Consider the following 21284-nt stretch of genomic DNA (forward strand, 5'->3'; position numbering starts at 1 on the left):
GAATGACGCTTCGTCGCTAAATAGAACGCGTGCAAAGAATCTGTCATCGTCCCTTAATTTCTCTTGTGCCCAGTGGCAGAACTGTACACGACGTTCAAAGTCGTCGCCATGCAATTCCTGGTGCATAGAAATATGGTACGGGTGCAGTCGATGTTGATTTAGCGTTCTCAACACCCACGTTTTTGGGATTCCCGATTCTCGCGCAATTTGTCTGCTACTGATGTGCGGATTAGCCGCGACAGCAGCTAAAACACCTACTTGGGCATCACCATTTGTTGCAGGTCGTGGTTCACGTTTCACATGTGACTGAACACTTCCTGTTTCCTTAAATAACGTAACTATCCGGCGAACGGTCCGGTCACGTGGATGATGTCGTCCAGGATACCGAGCAGCATACATAGCACACGCCCGTTGGGCATTTTGATCACAATAGCCGTATATCAACATGATATCGACCTTTTCCACAGCTGGTAAACGGTCCATATCAACACGGTTAATGTATCACGAAGCAAATACCGTCCGCACTGACGGAATGTTACGTGGTACCACGTACTTATACGTTTGTGACTATTTCAGCGCCATCTATCACAAAGCGAAAAAAGTGTTCCAACTAAAACTTTCATATTTCTTTACGTACTACACGAATATGTAATACAAAATGGGGATTCCTATTTTTAAAAAACGCAGTTGATATCCGTTTGACCAATGGCAGCGCCATTTGGTTTCCCCCTTCAAGCTAGACGAGTTTCGTTCTTTGTAGTTTATTCGTTTGATGCTTATTTCGTGAGATATTTGGAGCGGTCACTATCAATGGACCACCCTGTATATTTTTTCTGCAAATCTGCGGCCTACACTTGTCACACAAAGAAATCACCCCAAAAATTTTAAAAGCAGAACATTAATTGTAGTAAAACACAGCACTTAACTTTATTGCTCATTATTATATCAATAGCAAACTCACCTTATTTGCTTTTAAATGAAGGAATGAACTGTTGTCTTGTATACCCAGGCGTGTTGACACTATGTCTAAGCCACCTTTAGAGGCAGTGACCACCATATCGTAATTATATACAGTATTTTAAAACTTGTCAGATATCATGTAGTAATAACTCTGTAACAGGTATGATATCAGCAAAATATTCAACATTTTAGAACCATTTTGTAAATTTATATTGTGTATTCTTCTACAAATAAGTGTCACAAGTACCGGGGTGACCAAAAAGGCAGTATAATCTGAAAATTTAATAAACCACGGAATAATGTAGATAGAGAGGTAAAAATTGACACACATGCTTGGAATGACGTAGGGTTTTATTAGAACAAAAAAAACAAAGTTCACAAAATATCCGACAGATGGCGCTGGACAGCAAAACTGCTACCGTGACGGGTGGTAGGTACGCCGATATGTTACAGAATCGCATCATCCCCAGCCAGGCTGATAAACACCTGCTGGAACGTACGATGTTTATGCAGGATGGCGCTCCACCCCATATTGCTGGACGCGTGAAAGATCTCTTGCGCGCGTCGTTTGGTGACGATCGTGTGCTCAGCCACAACTTTCGTCATGCTTGGCCTCCTAGGTCCCTAGACATCAGTCCGTGCCATTATTGGCTTTGGGGTTACCTGAAGTCGCAAGTGTATCGTGATCGACCGACATCTCTAGGGATGCTGAAAGACAACATTCGACGCTAATGCCTCACCGTAACTCCGGACATGCTTTACAGTGTTGTTCACAACATTATTCCTCGACTACAGCTATTGTTGAGGAATGATGGTGGACATATTGAGCATTTCCTGTAAAGACCATCATCTTTGCTTTGTCTTACTTTTTTTATGCTAATTATTGCTATTCTGATCAGATGAAACGCCATCTGTCGGACATTTTTTGAACTTTTTTTTTGTTCTAATAAAACCCCATGTCATTCCAAGCATGTGTGTCAGTTTGTACCTCTCTATCTACTTTATTCCGTGATTTATTAAGTTTTCAAATTTATACTGACTTCTTGATCACCCAGTACGTTCATTCAGACATTACATGTAAATTGTTACTTCAATTAATATGTTCCACAAAGATACAAATACATGAAATTATTTCACAACGTAAATTACATTTGAGGGACACTTCGGTTCTGCAAAGAAAGAAGAAGCTTCTCTTCTATGCATTACAAATGTATTGGATTTTCTAGGAAGACACTTTATTATAGCTTAAAAGCCCTCGCCCCTCCTAATCAAACACTCACAAGCTTATTTACATTGAGTGGAATCCAGAATAAAGTTCTTACATGTCTAATTATAGTACATGTTTCATAATGTACTGTTCTTTTTTAATATTTGTCATAGTATGTCTCGAGCCAGTTCCGATGACTGTTCACTCTCGTGAAAAGAACCGGGTAACCGGAACACGGTTTCACTCCTCTTGATGGACCTAAACTTGCTATTCCCTGAATGAACCACTGTTTTGTTGTGGCTGTTACCTTATGCTCAAACAACAGGCCACCACCGGCATCACCTGCGCAAACTGCAGTACCTGTAAAGACCACCATTTATTTAAAGGAAACAACAGAGAGTGGTAACTTCCTTGAACTGCAGATTCATATGCATTTTATTTATGGAACATTGCTTAAATACTCACCATTTCCAAATCCTGCACAGAATTTGTCAGAAGCAAATAAAGGTCTTACAGACTGGGGAAGTAGCTCGTAACATTGGCTGAACTCGATAAATGTCAATTTGGTCACTAGCAGTACGTCATTTGGTTCTGGACTTTCATTGTACTCCCAGTGGGCAATCTTAAAATGACAGATGACAGAGATTTTATTATATTTGTATCACCCTTTCAAGAATGACTTATTTCTTGAATAACTAACAATAGATTAAAACAAACCTTTCACATAAATGATGTGCAGTATCAGACAAGTCACCCAAACTTAAGATAAAAACTTACAAATGTGCATCAACAATTCAGGCAATTAGTTTACCCGAACAAAACGGAAGTGAACACCTACGAACATATTTGGCTTGAGTGCTCAGTGCAGTTCCAGTGGCTACGCGTCTCAACAGCAATGATTACGAATGTGGGGATGTTGTCCAGTCATTCTGTTATGTAAGATACTGTAAATCTAAGATTAAGAAGAAGAGAAGAAATGTTAATGTTCCACATCCGATCAATGATGACATCTTTATGGAGTGAGCCAGATCTCAGATTGACATATGATGAGACAGGAAAGGGGTTCTGCCACTTTCATAGGAACCATCAGGGCATTTTTCATCAAAGTAGACCACAGAAAACCTCAATCGAAAAGGTGTGTGTGTGTGTGTGTGTGTGTGTGTGTGTGTGTGTGTGTGTGTGTGTGTGTGTGTGCACATGTCATGCAGTATGCATGTGTTTCTCTAGAGTACTCAAAAGCGAGTTTATTAGCGCCCATGCTAAAATAGACTGAGACAGATGTGGAAAAGGAATTAAAAGCAAAATTGTCATTTTAGATTAGAACCATTTTCTTCCATTTACATTCACCTACCCAGTCACATCTAGTTATGAACAATGTAAAATCTGTAACTTTTTCAGTGGTAAACACATTAAAACTTCTCCATAATAGCTTAGGAACGGAAGTCCCACATCTTCCAAAAAGATAATTCTTACCACATTTGCCCTATTTTCAGCTGAAACAGAGTTGAGATCAACTCGTAAACTGACCTCTGCAAACTGTGCCCTATCCCAGGTACTTCATTATGTCTCAGTGACCAAGATGTCGTTTTCATTCTCATTTTATCTTTTTGTGTGTCAGTCATGCCACAAGTGTTATTTTTTCAGCAATTTCAAATTACGCACATCCCTTTTATGTTAAATGCTCAGTGTTCGAGCACCATTTTAAAGAAATGTTCTGATGCAGTGATCAGTATACATACATGAAGATAAAACATCACAGAAGATAAAAATAATAAATAATGTCCCAAAAGATGAGTACATTATCAACAAAACCGAACAAATGTATGAATTTCTAGAAAAAAGTGTGTTGCATATACATACTCATGCAGTGGTGAATTTGGATGTATGCCTGAAGACACTTTTAGTTTAAAGTTTAGTACTTGTACAGTTTTAAGTGTAGTATTATCAAAGAAACATTTGTATACAAACTAATGGAAAGGAAATAAAGCATGTTAAAAAAAAGTCTGAAATCAATAGAAACATATACTCACAGAGCCAAAACTCCCAGAAGACAGTTGTTCTCTCTCATATTTACTTTCAAGATCTAGACTAACTGGTCTCACAAAGTCTGAGATTGTTATTTCATTTTTCAGAACTATTATAGCTATATCATCTGCATAATTTCGTGAAGGTCCTCTATACATATCATGAATCACAATTGACTCCACCTGCAAATTGAACACATATTACAGAATTGTATCGAAGAAGAATGCAGTTGAGTAAGCTAACAAATCATGAGACAGGTTTGATGTCAAGTACTTACTTTCAAGCTGTTCATATGTACAGTACCACCGACAGACAAATATAAAAGTGAAAGGGGCACACTTCCCAGCTTTCAGAACTAGCAGTTTCTCCCTTGAAGAGAAGCATAGGTTGTGCACAGTTAAAAAGGAGGGGAAAATCATTCACATATACCGAGGACGAGGGCCAACAAAAGTGAAAGGGGAGGTGTCGGAGAGAGCAGGTCAGACATGCTACCTTGCTAAGCACTCTGTCAGCTTAAGTCCAGAGCTGAGAAGTATAGATTGACAAGTAATGATAGATTAGGAGAAAGAGAGAGAATAGTGTGACTGAGAATTAAGTTAGAAAAAAATTCATCTCCCTCTTCCCCTTAATCTATCTTTCCTTCTCATTCTTTCCTTATCACTCTGCTAGCAGAGTGATTACATATCTACTCATCTTGAACCTACTCCCTCCAGCACCTCCCCCATCACCACACACAGCTCCTCCTTATTGGGAGGCTTGCCCTTCATTTTTCATCCTGCCAAACATATCCATCTCTCCTACCTGATAATGAACTATTAGTTCAAATGTTAAGTAGTGTGTCGCTTTTACTTTTACATTGCTTTTACATGAATACTTTGTACTAAAAACAAATACGCCATGGCATCGTGAACTATACATCTGACACTTTTTTTCAACATAGTTTCCACTGACAGTGAGACATTTGTCTTAGCTTGCAATCAGTTCAAAGAAACCACTTTGGTAAAACTTGGTGTCCAGCGATGCAAGTAATTGTCGCAATGCCCCATCTCAGCATTGGTTTGGAAGGACATCCTGAGAGTGCGGCTCTCAGTACAGGGAACAAGTCCAATCCGTCCTCACAGCTTCTGCCAGTATCTCTTCCCCTACCTTCCAAACTTTGTTTAGTAGGGGACGAGATACTGGCAGAAGTAAAGCTGTGAGGACGGGGAGTGAGTCGTGCTTGGGTAGCTCAGTTGGTGGAGCACTTGCCCGTGAAAGCCAAAGGTCCCGAGTGCGAGTCTTGGTCTGACACACACTTTTAATGTGCCAGGAAGTTTCATGTATTTATCTATTGGTTGGAAATAGAGATGTTACTTTCAACAAATTTCATTAAGGAATAAATATACTGAGAACCAGTGGTTAGAAGTTACAATACAAAGTTCCTTGAGTAGGTTTCTACATGATGGTCTTGAATCTTACTACACACTTTTGCATGCTAAAACTCTTGCTCAGTTTGACAAGTTACCCCAGAATATGATCCTGTATGACATAACAGAATGAAAGAAATCAAAGTATGCAAGCCTTTTTTATATTTATATCTCCTGTATCTGACATAATTCTCACTGCAGATGCAGACTTTTTTAATCCCAGAAATTCATTCTGCATGTCTTCATATGTTATAACATATGCTGGAAGGAAATATTGTACAGGTACTGAACTGCATATAGTATGTATTTTCAAAGTTTAATGACAGTGAATTAGCTTCAAACCATTTATTAATTGGAGCAGGAACATGTGTGAGTGGCTTTATTTCCAAGGCTGTTATCATCTTTGCCTGCGAGAATGTTAAAAAAAAGCAAACACCGTACAAATCTGAGTAGGACTTCCGCTCTGAGTGTTCCATACAAATTTAATTACGTACATCTTGTAGATAGTTCTATCCATCATGGGAATTGAGAAACATGGCAATTTTTGCCTATTATAAACATTTATACTGGAAAAATAACGGTCCCAGGAATCCCAAGACATTCAACAATGTTTAATCTTAAGCCTGAATCTTTTAATTTCACATTTTCTGTCACTATTTTTCATTAATTTTATTTTGAAGTTATATTAACACGCTATACTAATTGGTAATTGCAGATGCTCTGACTTCGTCTGCTTTCATCCCTGTGCAGTTACCAGTAAGATTTGACAGAAGTCTCCAGGGAAGAAAATGGTTCAGCCAGCAATAGGCCTATTATTGTTACGCAGGTATCAAATTGCTGTGTGGAATGCTTCAGTGGATTATATACGGGATGTTGGAAACTCATTCCAAACAATGGAATTGCAATGCAGCATCAGTTACCTGTATTACTTCACTCTGAAACATTACAGATGCTGTACGTGTCATAGGCATAGGCTGTCAGAGACAGTTAGCATCTACAATGAGCGCTGGTGTGGCACAGTAGTCAGACAGCCTTACACCTATCATCACTAGAAAGCAAAGGCATAATTTTCACAGCGGCAGGGGACTTCATCATAGCTCAGCCAATTAGCACGAAATATTTGTATATGTTATATATACAAATGTTTCTCATGAATCACTCTACCCATCAGTGAAAACCATATAAAAATCCCTACAGTAGTGCCTGAGATTTTAGACAGAATATGAATGCGACGTAAGTTTGTAATAGCAAAAAATTATTTTTTATGTTGTACAGTTGCAGATAACAATTTTTGGATTTTTTCCTGTACTTTTCCGGCGAAACCTTGCTTCTAGCCGAATTTCATGATTCTAGACCAACGGAAATACGCCATAGGTTTTCATGAGAGCGTTTGCGACTATCAAAATATGTGACATTATTCCCATATCTTTTGATTGCATTGGCTTAGAAGCTCAATTTTGACACCACGAAGGGACTGTAGACCTTAATACATGATAAATTTCAACAATATTTGTCTAGCCATCCCTGAGAAAAAGGGCTTTTAACAGTCAGGCAGACAGATAGAGAAACAGTGGTCCTATAAGGGTACTGTTTTTACCGACTGAGGTACAGAACCTGAAAAACAACATCTCATTGTGTTCACAATTTTTTTTATATACATTCATCTCAGAAACTGCATCATCCAACATTTTTTAAGTAAGCAGTATGTGACACCTGTGATAACATTCCGCTTCAGAATATACTTTCTATACTGAAGACAAATATATACTGAACTTCTACTCACTTCAAGTTGTTGTTCTGTTGGATCCTTTATATCCCAGCCTCTGTGGTATTTGCCCGCTACAATCACGTAATCCTTAGGATTATTTGATTTTCGAAGGCACTGAGCAGCTGTAAAAACAATATCCTTTAGTTACACAACTTTTGTGAGATAACCTAACATTGAAAACCTATAATCTGCTACTATTTTATTATTATTATCTATATTACTATCATTGTTACAAGAAACCAGTGCTGATGCCATTGTAATTCTGACAGACAACAAAGAACTTAGGAGAGAAGTTGAAAGAATGGACATTGTCTTCAAAGGACATTATTAGAGGACATCAACAAAAAGAAAACAAGGGTAATGGAATGTAGTCAAATTAAATCATGTAATGCTGAGGGAATTAGATTAGGAAATGAGATGCTAAAAGTTGTAGATGAGTTTTGATATTTGGCAGAAAATATAACTGATAATGGCAAAAGCAGATAGAATCTACATTGTATACTGTCATTAGAAAGAAAAGCATTTCTGAAGAAGAGAAATCTGTTAAGATCAAACATAAGTTTAAATCCAGAATGGGATTTTCACCTAGCAGCGGAGTGAGCGCTGATACGAAACTTCCTGGCAGATTAAAACTGTGTGTCAGACCGAGACTCGAACTCGGGACCTTTCGCCTTTCGCAGAAGAGCTTCTGTACAGTTTGGAAGGTAGGAGACGAGGTACTGGCACAAGTAAAGCTGTGAGAACGGGGCGTGAGTCGTGCTTGGGTAGCTCAGATGGTAGAGCACTTGCCCACGAAAGGCAAAAGGTCCCTAGTTCGAGTCTCGGTCCAGCACACAGTTTTAATCTGCCAGGAAGATTCATAAGTTTAAATGTTAGAACTTCTTTTCTGAAGATACTTACCCATAGTGGAGCTAGCCTTGTATGGAATTGAAACATGGATGATGATCAGTTCAGAAGAGGAGAGAATAGAAGATTTTGAAAGTCAGTGCTAAAGAAAATAGATGAAGATTATGAGACATATCTATAAAATAAGATCTGCAACTTTTTTCACATAGAAAACAAGTTTATTGGCAATGAATGTCATGTTGATGAAAAGATATTTTTTGATGTACACTCCTGGAAATGGAAAAAAGAACACATTGACACCGGTGTGTCAGACCCACCATACTTGCTCCGGACATTGCGAGAGGGCTGTGCAAGCAATGATCACACGCACGGCACAGCGGACACACCAGGAACCGCGGTGTTGGCCGTCGAATGGCGATAGCTGCGCAGCACTTGTGCACCGCCGCCGTCAGTGTCAGCCAGTTTGCCGTGGCATACGGAGCTCCATCGCAGTCTTTAACACTGGTAGCATGCCGCGACAGCGTGGGCGTGAACCGTATGTGCAGTTGACGGACTTTGAGCGAGGGCGTATAGTGGGCATGCGGGAGGCCGGGTGGACGTACCGCCGAATTGCTCAACACGTGGGACGTGAGGTCTCCACAGTACATCGATGTTGTCGCCAGTGGTCGGCGGAAGGTGCACGTGCCCGTCGACCTGGGACCGGACCGCAGCGACGCACGGATGCACGCCAAGACCGTAGGATCCTACGCAGTGTCGTAGGGGACCACACCGCCACTTCCCAGCAAATTAGGGACACTGTTGCTCCTGGGGTATCGGCGAGGACCATTCGCAACCGTCTCCATGAAGCTGGGCTACGGTCCCGCACACCGTTAGGCCGTCTTCCGCTCACGCCCCAACATCGTGCAGCCCGCCTCCAGTGGTGTCGCGACAGGCGTGAATGGAGGGACGAATGGAGACGTGTCGTCTTCAGCGATGAGAGTCGCTTCTGCCTTGGTGCCAATGATGGTCGTATGCGTGTTTGGCGCCAGGTGAGCGCCACAATCAGGACTGCATACGACCGAGGCACACGGGGCCAACACCCGGCATCATGGTGTGGGGAGCGATCTCTTACACTGGCCGTACACCTCTGGTGATCGTCGAGGGGACACTGAATAGTGCACGGTACATCCAAACCGTCATCGAACCCATCGTTCTACCATTCCTAGACCGGCAAGGGAACTTGCTGTTCCAACAGGACAACGCACGTCCGCATGTATCCCGTGCCACCCAACGTGCTCTAGAAGGTGTAAGTCAACTACCCTGGCCAGCAAGATCTCCGGATCTGTCCCCCATTAAGCATGTTTGGGACTGGATGAAGCGTCGTGTCACGCGGTCTGCACGTCCAGCACGAACGCTGGTCCAACTGAGGCGCCAGGTGGAAATGGCATGGCAAGCCGTTCCACAGGACTACATCCAGCATCTCTACTATCGTCTCCATGGGAGAATAGCAGCCTGGATATACACTGTACTAGTGCCGACATTGTGCATGCTCTGTTGCCTGTGTCTATGTGCCTGTGGTTCTGTCAGTGTGATCATGTGATGTATGTGACCCCAGGAATGTGTCAATAAAGTTTCCCCTTCCTGGGACAATGAATTCACGGTGTTCGTATTTCAATTTCCAGGAGTGTATTTACAGTTGTGGTCATTGCACATTTGCATGTGCTGTGGCCCTTTTCATATACACAGATCTCCCTTACCATACTGTGCAGGTAACATTCAACTTCGTTTTCCAAATCATCATCTGTCTGCAAATGCATTCCACCAAGGTGTAACTTCAACTCCGGAAACAGAGGTACTAGGTACTATGTCTGTACTGGAGGGGTGAGGATCCGCTATCAGAACTGGGCCAAGAGATGGGCTGTTGCACTGGTAATATGGCGATGAGAGTTGTCGTAATGAAAACACACTCTCTTTGTCAGCATTCCCCTACTCCAATTTGGAATGGCACGATGCAGTTGTTTTAAAGTCTCACAGGTAGTGAACAGCATTTATTGTTCTGTCAGTAGTTATAAATTCTCACAACAATACACCTTTTCTATCCCAGAACACCCTCGCCATCACTTTGCCAGTGGACACTATTTTTTTCATGGCTTTGACCAATTCGAATTCCACCACTGACAAGGGTTTTCATTAGTTTCAGGTCTCGTGTAGTGTACCCAGGTTTCATAGCCCGTGACAACTGAACCCAAAAATTCCTTGCTCTGTTCTGCATAGTGCTCCAGGAATCTGTGGGCCACTTCAACACATTGCCATTTACAGTCTTTGGTCAGCATTTTGTGGATCGACCTCACACACATGTTGTGATAATGCAAATGTTCAGCCAATATCTTGTCAATTGTAGTCTGATGGACTTCAGGCATCCTTTCACACAGTTCATGAATCGTTTTACACCAATAGTCAAACATTTCTGTCTCCGTTTTTGCATTTGTTTCAGCCGAAACCGAAACCCAACTAGAATTCTGTCCATGGTGGATGTCTGTATGTTTGTTCTTGAACTCTCTGACTCACTTCCACATGTTTTCAATGTCTATTCACTTTGGCCCATAGACTTTGCATAACTGACAACGCATATTAATTGGGGTAATGCCTTCGGCACTAAAAAAAAAAAAAAAAAAGGAAGTAAATGGCACCTACAAGAGAAACTACGAGAGAGCCATCGCAAACAGCTGCCCAGTCAAGACTGTGTGTGGCAGCAGTCTGAGATTGGTGATGATTTGAAGGGGAGGGGGGGGGGGGGGATCCAAGCTACACGCCATTCTTGCCAGATCCCACGTAAAACCGTTTTTCATGGTTCCAGTTTCTTGGTGACCTTACTTTATGCACGCACCTCGTAGATAGGTAGATTGCATAACTAATGAGGTACTGAACAGATCTGGGGAGAAAAATTTACGGCATATCTTGACTTAAGAGAAGGGATTGGTTATAGGATACATTGTGAGACATCAAGGAATCATTGGTTTAGTATTGGAGGGAAGTGTTGGAAGTAAAAATTGTGGAGGATGTAACATTATGTGATTGCCTTATCATTTTAAATCATTCACTAGCCGCTCGGCAACAGCTACAGTTAGCAAATAATGTAGCGAGAATGTAAAAGGTGAACGACCTGTGACGTAACTTGTTTATTGTCGAAGCGCCGTCAGAGATGCAGTGAGTTGTTGACTTTGAAAACCGCGGCGCGGAAAACGGACAGAAGAAGAACACTTTTACACATTTTCTTTTTTTTATGTACGAGATATTCTCGATGAACAGTTACTCATTCTTCTCTTGTCTCTTGTAACTTGTGCCGGACATGCATGTCTTGCCACCGTATTATTATCGTTAAAAATAATAATATTTTAGTGTAAAGTAAAAGTGCAATACTAAAAGTGCAATACTAAAAGTGCAATACTGCATAGCAGTAGATTTATTGTGTATGTGAAAACGTCAAAGGAATTATTTTCATTACGAGAAGAGAAGTGCCAGTCAAAACGGCATCCATGTTAAAATTCTTCATTGTAGTGTAAGTTCATCTATTAATTGTCATAAATTCAGATTTAAATGGAATTGGTGTATGGACTATTTATTTAATATAGAATGTATGTCTCACTCCTTCATGAAGTTATTTAATTTTCTTTATATTTCTGCCAAATAGAGAGTTCACAGTCACGAATTATTTCGTCGAAATCGGACGGAAGTTGTATGCGGTGAAATATTTTCTCCGCGCCACGTTCTACTGGTAAATGCATGATAAACTATGGTCCCTTAGTAAATTCATGTTGAGCTATCCAAAAATAATTATATTTTGAATAGGCATTTACTCTCCTCTGCAATGCAACTTCCGACTGATCAGACGATCCAACAAGAAACAGCCGCACACGGTCGGCGTTCGCAAATATACTTCCACCGCTGATTATAGCTATATGTTGCAGCACAAAAGTAAACATATTGTTATAATTAGCGACTACGAGCGGGGACATTTATAACCTTATGTTTATGTATACACATTACGTAAACATATCGTTATAAGGAACACTAAGAGATGAATACAGTAAGAGCAGATTAAAACTGATGTAGTTTGAAGTAGTCATTTGGAGACAAAGAGGCTTCCATATCATGGAGTAGCATGGAAGGAGCTGCATAAAACCAGTCTTTGGACCAAGGACACAATAACTTCATGTAAGAGAAAGTAGTATGTAGTCAGACATGACTCTTCTTGAAATGTAAGTTATATAAATTTCAACAATAAGTTTCTCTGTGCAGCACACTGACGCACTTGTCTGACATTCACGCTGCCTGTCCATCTTTGGGGCTCCAGTTGCAATAATGTGTTCACTATGCAGGGGAACATCATGAATGTTTGTTGGTGGAGACGATTCCCAAACGTGGAAGGTGAGAGTGCTCAGTGCCCCAGCGGGCGTAAAGTGTGCTTCATCACTCCAGAAAATGTTCAAATGCCACATGTCCTTAACTCCTGCAAGAAACATAAGAGCAAAGTCTACTCAAATGTGTGCATCTAACGAAAAAAGTTGGTTAGTAAAGAGAAGTTTGTATGGATTCCTTCTCATGACTGCAACACTTTTTGAATGGTGGACCATTGAAAGTTCAGCTCAGCTCATGCTCCGCGAGGAGATGGCATTTTTAGCCATGGCAACAGTTACCTCTTCAACAATTTGTGGCACAATTCACTGTCGGCTTCTCGGCAGTTAATTCAAACTTCTGAATCATGTTCTTCAACTCGATGTGGAAAGAGGGCCTCTGACTATTCCTTTCGCACATTGATACTCACAAAGAACAGCAGTACTGCTGCTGTTTTGGTAAAAACGCTTTATGAGTAAAGCCCCGTGCTGAATATCTGCAATTGTTTCAACCCAACGTTGCCATACCAGTACCAGCATCTAATGGCAAGACATGACTCTAACACTACTAACAATGCAAATCCACCAACACAAAGTTTGAACAGTATTCCTATAAAGTTGGCTACCTGTACAGTAAATAGTTTTCCATGTACACTGCCATAAGTAGAGAAACTTTAATTGTAGTGAATATCTATAACAGAGTGTCATGGATCACATAATCAATATTTGATATTTGTAGGTCAGTTGCAAGAAAGCTGAGCAATATGTTTTAGAGCTTGTTTATATGCCTCTCTCCTGCTCAGCTCTTCAACTACATAGTGGGTGGTCGTCTTTGCTCTTTTTTTGTTGCTTCTAATCTTTGTAGCTTTGAGGAGACTGGGAGTTTATGAAGGTATGTCACGACAATCAGGTAAGTTTGTCGGAATAAGAGAGGGATACTACAACAAAATGAGAGGCATATACACAATAAGATGCAATAAACAGTAAGAGTTACAAATTTAAGGTATTCAGAGGGGTAAAGAGGGAGTGAACAAATTATAGATTTACTGTCTTCAGAGAAGCTTGGGTGATACTATGTAATGCAATCCATAATACATTACCCTGAAGTAACACACACTGTAGCAAATATTTAACTTGTAAATAACTCACCAGTTAGAACCAACTTTCTTTTTATAAGGGTTCCACCACATAGTTGTAAATATCCATCATTTTCATGTAAATATATTCCAACATGCCATGGAAATTCTGCAGCCAGTGAAGGCTTTCCATCAAGGACATATGTTTCGTCTTTTGGAATTGGTTTTACACATTCTGTAACATTTTTATTAACACACATTTGATTTTACTTTCTGCATTATTTTAGTATTTGCAAGTATCATGAGAAACATTAAGCTAACAAATTTTTGGTGGCATAAATTTTACAATTGTTATTTACCAGACAAGTTCAAGCAATGTAGGCAAAATAAAGCGAATCTTCAGGTAGCATAATTTTACATCTATCTCCGCATTACTACTATGTAATCACTTTTAAGTGCAGGGAAGAGAATATTTTACAGTATGCTCATGATTCAGTAAAACAGCGTGGTACACGAGCAGAGAACAAATAATTCACAAGTAGGTTAGTATGGGCATTTACTTAATATTATTACAGGTTGGGTAATAGTGTTTTACTTTCATACATTAAAAGTTGTACATATGTTTCAGAAATATAAATCTTGTCTTCCTCGGGTTTAGTAAACAATATTACAGCTTACTCTATCATTTATCTGTACTGACCTTTCGTGAAATGGGGATCTAATACTGATGGTTTTTAAACTCACTTCAAATTGGAAAAGAAATAATAGTGTTGGCTATTAATTGAGCCCCTTGCCACAAGTAAGATAACATCTGCTGATTTCCAGAAACATTATGTCATCGTTCAATTCACCACGAGGACCATGAAGTCTAACACTTGTATTACTATCTTTTATTGACTATCCCATTCTGTTATTATTGCATGTTTCCATGTTTATGCATTCTCTTTTTATTAGCTCCTTTCATTATCCACTGAAGTGATAAAAGTCATGGCATAGTGATATGTATATATACATAGTGATGTCAGTGGTATCTCGTACACAAGTTATAAAAGGACAGTGTGTTGGCAGAGTTGTCATTTTTTATTCTCAAGTCGCTATGTCAAAAAGGTTTTTGACTTGATTATGCCCACACAGATGGAATCAAGAGTCGTTAATGCAGAATGGTAGTTGGGACTAGGGGCAATCTCTTTTGGAAATTGTTAGGAAATTAAATATTCTGAGACCCACAGTGTCAAGAATGTGCTGATAATACCAAATTTCAGGCACTACCTCTCACCACAGACAACACAGTGGCCGACAGCCTTCACTTGATGACCATGAGCAGTGGCGTATGGGTAGAGTTGTCAGTGCTAACAGACAAGCAACACTGCTTGAAACAAACGCTGTAATCAATGTGGGACGTATGACGAACATGTCCATTAGGATGGTGCATCAAAATTTGGCGTTAATGAGCTATGGCAGCAGATGACTGATGTGAGAGCCTTTGCTAACAGCATAACATCACCTGCAGCTCATCTCCTGGGCTCGTGGCCATGTCTGTTGGATCTTGGATGACTGGAAAACTGTGGTCACATCAGACGGATCTCGATTTCAGTTGATAAGAACTGATGATACGGTTCGAGTGTGGCACAGACCTCACACAGCAATGGACTCACCTTGTTAACAACGCATTGTCCAAGCTGGTGGTGCCTCCATAATGGTGTTTGCTGTGTTTACATGCAATGGACTGGATCCTCTGGATGTTTGTTTATTTGGAGACAATTTGCAGCCATTCATGAATGTTATGTATCGAAACAACAATGGAACTTTTAGGGATGTTGATGACGCATCATGTCACCATGCCACAATTGTTGATGACTGATTTGAAGAACACAGTGGACAATTTGAGAAAATGGTTTGGCCTCCCAGATCACCAGTCATGAATCCCATTGAATATTTATGGGATACAATAAAGAAGTCCTGCACTGGCAACACTTCTGCAATTATGGATGGCTATAGAGGCATCATCACTCAGTATTTGTACAGGAGGCTTCCAGCAAATTGTGGGGTTCATGTAACCTGGAGTTGCTGGTCCATGCCGGGCAAAATGGGCTCCGACATGACATTGGCAGGTATCACATGACTTCTGTCGCCTCAGTGTGTACTGAACTATCTTATTTATTCATTGGCATCATGTCCACTTTGATGCTGCTGTTCGCCTTCCACTTTCTCAAAGCAGGGATGCAGGAGCTAATGTTTAACATATTGTACAAAAAAGAAAATACACTCAAGATGAATTTAAATCTGCTGGCTCTTCCTTACCTTCAGGAAATTAAGCTGTAGTGTGCTGGTACTACTCCATCTGTTATACATTCTGCTCCCAATAATAACATTTTTTTCTTTTTCTTTGCTGTTTCATTCTATGTGTAATGCAGCTGCACACTCAATAAGTAATATGTACAGTAACATAAAATTGTTGTTTATGAAAAATTCCATTTAAATTTATAGTTTAATTGTTCATATTTACGTTGTATTGTATGTTAACCGGTGGCCTAGAAACTATGGAGAGGCTCCATCCCTGCCGCAGCGGCAGTGGTCCACAAGCCCACGATGACTACCGGAGTCCACTTCACCTTTCCATCACCCCACACCGAACCACTCTTTCAGGGTTATTCATATTTACCTTCCTTATTAATGATGCAATCGATTTTACTAGGAGCCTTTATAATTATATGACTGAGGTTATAACATCATTTAACCAGAAAACATTTTGCAGGAATGGGCAGCATAGGATGTATTGTTATCACTCATTCAAAAGCAGACATTCTCAACTTTTTGAGAACGTATTTTTAATTATCTGAAACGAATCAACTCATGAAATGATTAACATTAATAAAAGTTCAGACCCTCATAATCACAACTGCCTATTTTGCTTTAACACCTGCAAGATTTTAAACTATGACAATTTTTATTGCTATATTATTTTCTGAGTGAAACACCTCTCACTAATTAATTCAGTCACTGACAGAAATTTTGAATAATTTGGGTGATAACAAATTTATTCCAAGATGGATTTCATACATGTAAACAGGGGGTTTCTGGCTCCCTCTCTTACCAAGGATTAATCCCGACCGGTGGGGTCTGCTGGTTAATCCAATGTGGCATTTTAATTTGCAGGGGTGGCCAGATGCCCTTCATGTCGCCATCCCATACCCCCGGGAAGGAATTAGTGTACCCCAACTGTCTGTGCCTAGTGTAATCCACGGAACAGTGAGAGCCATGTAACTGAGGCGGAATGTGGGGATGAGCCTGGTATTCACCTAGCGCGGTGTGGAAAACCGCCTAAAAACCACATCCGGGCTGGCCAACACACCGGCCCTCGTCGTTAATCCACCAGGCAAATTCGATCCGGGTGCAGCACACCTACCTGAGTCCAGGAATCAGCGCATTACCGGTCTCGGCTACACTGGTGGATAGGGGATTTCTGACTGAGGATGAATAATAATGTTCCATATACTTTATGATTTACTACCCTGAAACATTTTTTTATAAACTAGGTAATAGTAAAACTGTAGAGTAAATGCGGTGTAGTAAAATCTTCCCTGGCCAACTTTCGAAACATTATGTAGTTTCAGAAATTACATAATCTTATGCCTATACAGTCAATGTCCCCCAAGGTCACCTGTCACTAACCAATGAGCAACCAGGTATCATCTCTATGTAGGGCCACTACAGTCCCATCGAGTGAGTGTGTACATAACTATGTAGTTTAAAGTGAAAGTTTGTGCTCCAACAACATGGTGCCTTGTACGAGCTCCACTGGATCCACAGATGACCATGTGAATGTTTCCCAGAGCATAATGTAGCCCCCCCCCCCCCCCTGTGGGTTTGGGGGTAAGAATAGGCCCACGGTATTCCTGCCCGTCGTAAGAGGCGACTAAAAGGAGTCTCAAACATTTCGGCCTTGTGAGATTGTCCCCTAACGGGTTTGACCTCCATCCTTCTAAATTTTCCGAAGAGCGAACCGATTGGGGAAGGGCGCCTTACAAGGAGCGATGTGTCCATCATCCATTACCATCTCTAGCCAGGTTTGTCGTCATCGCTTAGCAGTCCCGCTCACCTACCATCTCTTGGGCGTGGATTTGTTCTTGGGTGCAGTTTATTGCAGTCTGCTATGCTGTGTCGCTTTATGCGCCAATGACGATATTGGACTACATCACCTGAAATCCAGCACGGTAGCCAGTCCGTTGTGGTGGGGCCGCCATGTACCCTGTTGGTTGTAGCCCCCTGACTACACAGGGATCGCTCTGCTGATGCCAGCGCCGTTAACTCCCCACGTATGCCAAGGAGTAGATGCCTATCTCCTTGGGGCATTGGGACTCCCGGCAATGGCCATCCTGCCAGGTGGTCGTTGCTGAGGCTGGGTGGCGCCCGTGGGGAGGGCCCTTGGTCGGAGTAGGTGGCATCAGGGCGGATGACCCGCAATGAAGCGTGGTACATCATCTCTTGCTGGCGGCCAGCCGCCAGCAGTCTCTAAGCGTTCCAGGGCTCAATACAACGCAACTACATATGACCCCAAATCGTTCCCCTCCCTGGCTACACCATGGGAGGAACGACTAAGGATGCCAGCGAACCATACTCGCCCCGCTACCTGGTGTGTACGAGAGCTGATGGTGAATCCTTTACATCCATGAAGCCTCAGTTCTTCGTCGAGCACTTGGAGGACAAGTTCGGGGTGGTGGAGGGCTTGTCCAAAATGCGCTCGGGCTCGGTTTTGATCAAATCGGCGTCCTCCGCCCAGTCCCGCCGGTTACTCGATTGTAACAAGCTGGGGGATGTTCTGGTTACAATCACGCCCCATAAGAGTCTTAATATGGTCCAGGGCATAATATTCCATCGGGACCTTCTATTGCAGTCCGATGACGAGCTTCGCGCCAATTTAGAGCGGCAAGGTGTTCACTTCGTCCGGCGCGTATATCGTGGTCCAAGGGATAAGCAGGTTGCCACCGGTGCCTTCATCTTGGCCTTCGAGGGTGATACCTTACCTGAGAAGGTCAAGGTGATGGTCTATTGTTGTGACGTCAAGCCATATATCCCTCCCCCGATGCGGTGCTTTAAGTGCTGGAAGTTCGGGCATATGTCTTCCCGCTGTGCTTCCAGCCTCACATGTCGAGATTGTGGACGCCCATCACATACCAATACTCCATGTGCTCCGCCTCCCATCTGTGTAAACTGTGGAGAGCACCACTCGCCTTGCTCGCCGGACTGCAGGATCTTCCTGAAAGAGCGCAAAATCATGGAGTATAAGACCCTGGACCGCCTGACATACACTGAGGCCAGGCAGAAGTTCGAACGCCTCCATCCTGTTCGAATAACTGCCTCTTACGCCGCGGCTACTACTGTTATGGCCCCATTAGCTCTCCCTCAGACTGCCACCTCTCAGAGCCGGAATGCTACACCTGCCCCCTTGATGGTGGGGGGCACTTCACTCCCTGCTGCTCCTGCACTACCTGCCTCAGGAGCAGCAACCCCCCAACCATCGGGGACATCAGTCCTCACTTCTAAGCTGGGGAAGCCTCAAACTTCCCCGGCTCGAATAGCACGGAAAGGGTCCCTTGGGTCCCTTCCTTCCCAGGTTTCCGCCTCTGGGAAGGGTGACGTCAGCCAATGGAAGAAAAGCAGACCAGCGGCTGGTCGCAGGGCTTCCCGTTCCTCCTCCGTCCCGGAGACTGACTCGCTGGAGCCCTCCCAGCCAATGAAACCCAAGGACCAGAGAGACAAGACGAAGAAGAAGACCTCTAAGGCCAAGGAACACGCGGTGGCATCCACCCCACTGCTCCCTACAGGCCCTGTGTCCGAGGATAAGGTGGAGATCCGGGCGTCCGCTGAGGACCTGGATCTCGCCGGACCCTCAGACACCATGGAAGCAGATTGTACTGGTCCTCCATCGGTGGCAGCAGGTGACCCAGTGGCGTGATCTGCCTCCTCGGCCCCTTCACGACTTTTTCGGACATGGACAAAGCGATACTCCAGTGGAACTGCAGCGCTTTTTTCCACCACCTTGCTGAGCTTCGCCAACTCATCAGCAGTCCTCTGTATTGCCCTACAGGAAACTTGGTTTCCGGCAATGCGGACCCCTGCCCTATGTGGGTATCGGGGTTATTACAAGAACCGGGCAGCTTATGAGAGGGTATCTGGTGGAGTCTGCGTCTACATCCTTAACTCTGTCTACAGCGAATGTGTACCTCTTCACACACCTTTAGAGGCTGTCGCTGTAAGGATGTGGACGCCTCAGCCTATTACTGTCTGTAGTTTGTATCTTCCGCCAGATGGTGATGTCTCGCGCCATGTGTTGGCTGCATTGATAGCACAACTGCCTCCTCCTTTTGTGTTACTGGGCGACCTTAACGCCCATAACCCCCTGTGGGGTAGCGCCGCGATTACTGGCCGGGGTAGAGATGTCGAGCCTCTTCTCTCGCAGCTTGACCTCTGCCTCTTAAACACGGGAGAGCTGACACATTTCAGTGTAGTCCATGGCACATTTTCGGCCATCGACCTTTCTATCTGCAGCCCCGGACTTTCACCATCCATCCACTGGAGTGTCCATGACGACTTATGTGGTAGTGACCATTTCCCCATCTTTCTGTCACTACCACAGCGTCACTCCTCTGAACGCCCCTCCAGATGGGCTCTGAATAAGGCTGATTGGGGCTTGTTCTCCTCTCTCGCCACTATCGCACCTCCTTCCCCTGACACCATTGATGCGGTGGTTCAGTCGGTCACCACCGGCATCGTTTCTGCGGCGGCATCTGCGATTCCCTGTTCATCCGGGTCCCCTCGGCGGAGGACTGTGCCTTGGTGGGCGCCCGAGATCGCAGAGGCGATTAGAGATCGCCGGCGGGCTCTTCAACGCCATAAGCGGCACCCGTCCTTGGAGAACCTCATCGTTTTTAAACAGCTCCGTGCCCGTGCCCGACGCCTTATTCGCCAACGGAAGCAGGAGTGCTGGGAACGGTATGTTACCACCATTGGCGTCCGTACCTCTGCATCGCAGGTTTGGGCTAAGATTAGACGACTCCATGGCTATCGGCCGCCTGTCTCTGTCCCTGGGCTTTCGCTGAATGGAGTGGTGTGTACTGACTCCGACACGATTGCGGACCGGTTAGCAGCGCATTTTGCTCAGTGTTCCGCATCTACGAATTACCCACTGGCCTTCCGCTCCCGGAAAGAGCGGTTGGAAAGTTGGAGGCTTTCCTTTCACACGCGCCACGCGGAGTCGTACAATGCTCCTTTCAGCGACTGGGAATTCCAGAATGCACTATCTGCTTGCCCTGATACGGCTCCTGGGCCAGACCGCATCCACAGCCAGATGCTGAAACACCTCTCTGTGACTTGCCAGCGACGCCTTCTAGATGTTTTCAACCGCATTTGGGTTGAGGGTGTGTTCCCGTCTCAATGGCGAGAAAGCATCGTCCTCCCCGTGTTGAAACCTGGCAAGAACCCGCTGGAGGTGGACAGCTACCGCCCCATAAGCCTCACCAACGTTCTTTGCAAGTTGCTAGAACATATGGTGAGCCGGAGGTTGAGTTGGCTCCTCGAGTCTCGAGGCCTTCTGGCTCCGTCTCAGGGTGGGTTCCGTAAAGG

The 21284-nt window shown here is 43.2% G+C and overlaps 1 protein-coding gene across 1 annotated transcript in view; it reads right to left on the reverse strand.

The window, feature by feature from the left end:
• Positions 1–902: 902 nt before the first annotated feature.
• Positions 903–21284, reverse strand: part of LOC126293579 (melanization protease 1-like) — a 42151-nt gene continuing 21769 nt past the window's right edge. Inside the window, exons 2-6 of the mRNA XM_049986854.1 lie at positions 13735–13896; positions 7382–7488; positions 4198–4374; positions 2633–2789; positions 903–2527 (exon numbers count right to left, since the gene is read on the reverse strand). Coding sequence (XP_049842811.1) covers positions 2325–2527; positions 2633–2789; positions 4198–4374; positions 7382–7488; positions 13735–13896 — 806 coding nt within the window. The 3' untranslated portion in view covers positions 903–2324. The remainder of the gene's footprint in view (positions 2528–2632; positions 2790–4197; positions 4375–7381; positions 7489–13734; positions 13897–21284) is intronic.

The sequence above is a fragment of the Schistocerca gregaria genome, chromosome 10 (assembly GCF_023897955.1).
Source record: "Schistocerca gregaria isolate iqSchGreg1 chromosome 10, iqSchGreg1.2, whole genome shotgun sequence".
NCBI classification, from domain to species: domain Eukaryota; kingdom Metazoa; phylum Arthropoda; class Insecta; order Orthoptera; family Acrididae; genus Schistocerca; species Schistocerca gregaria.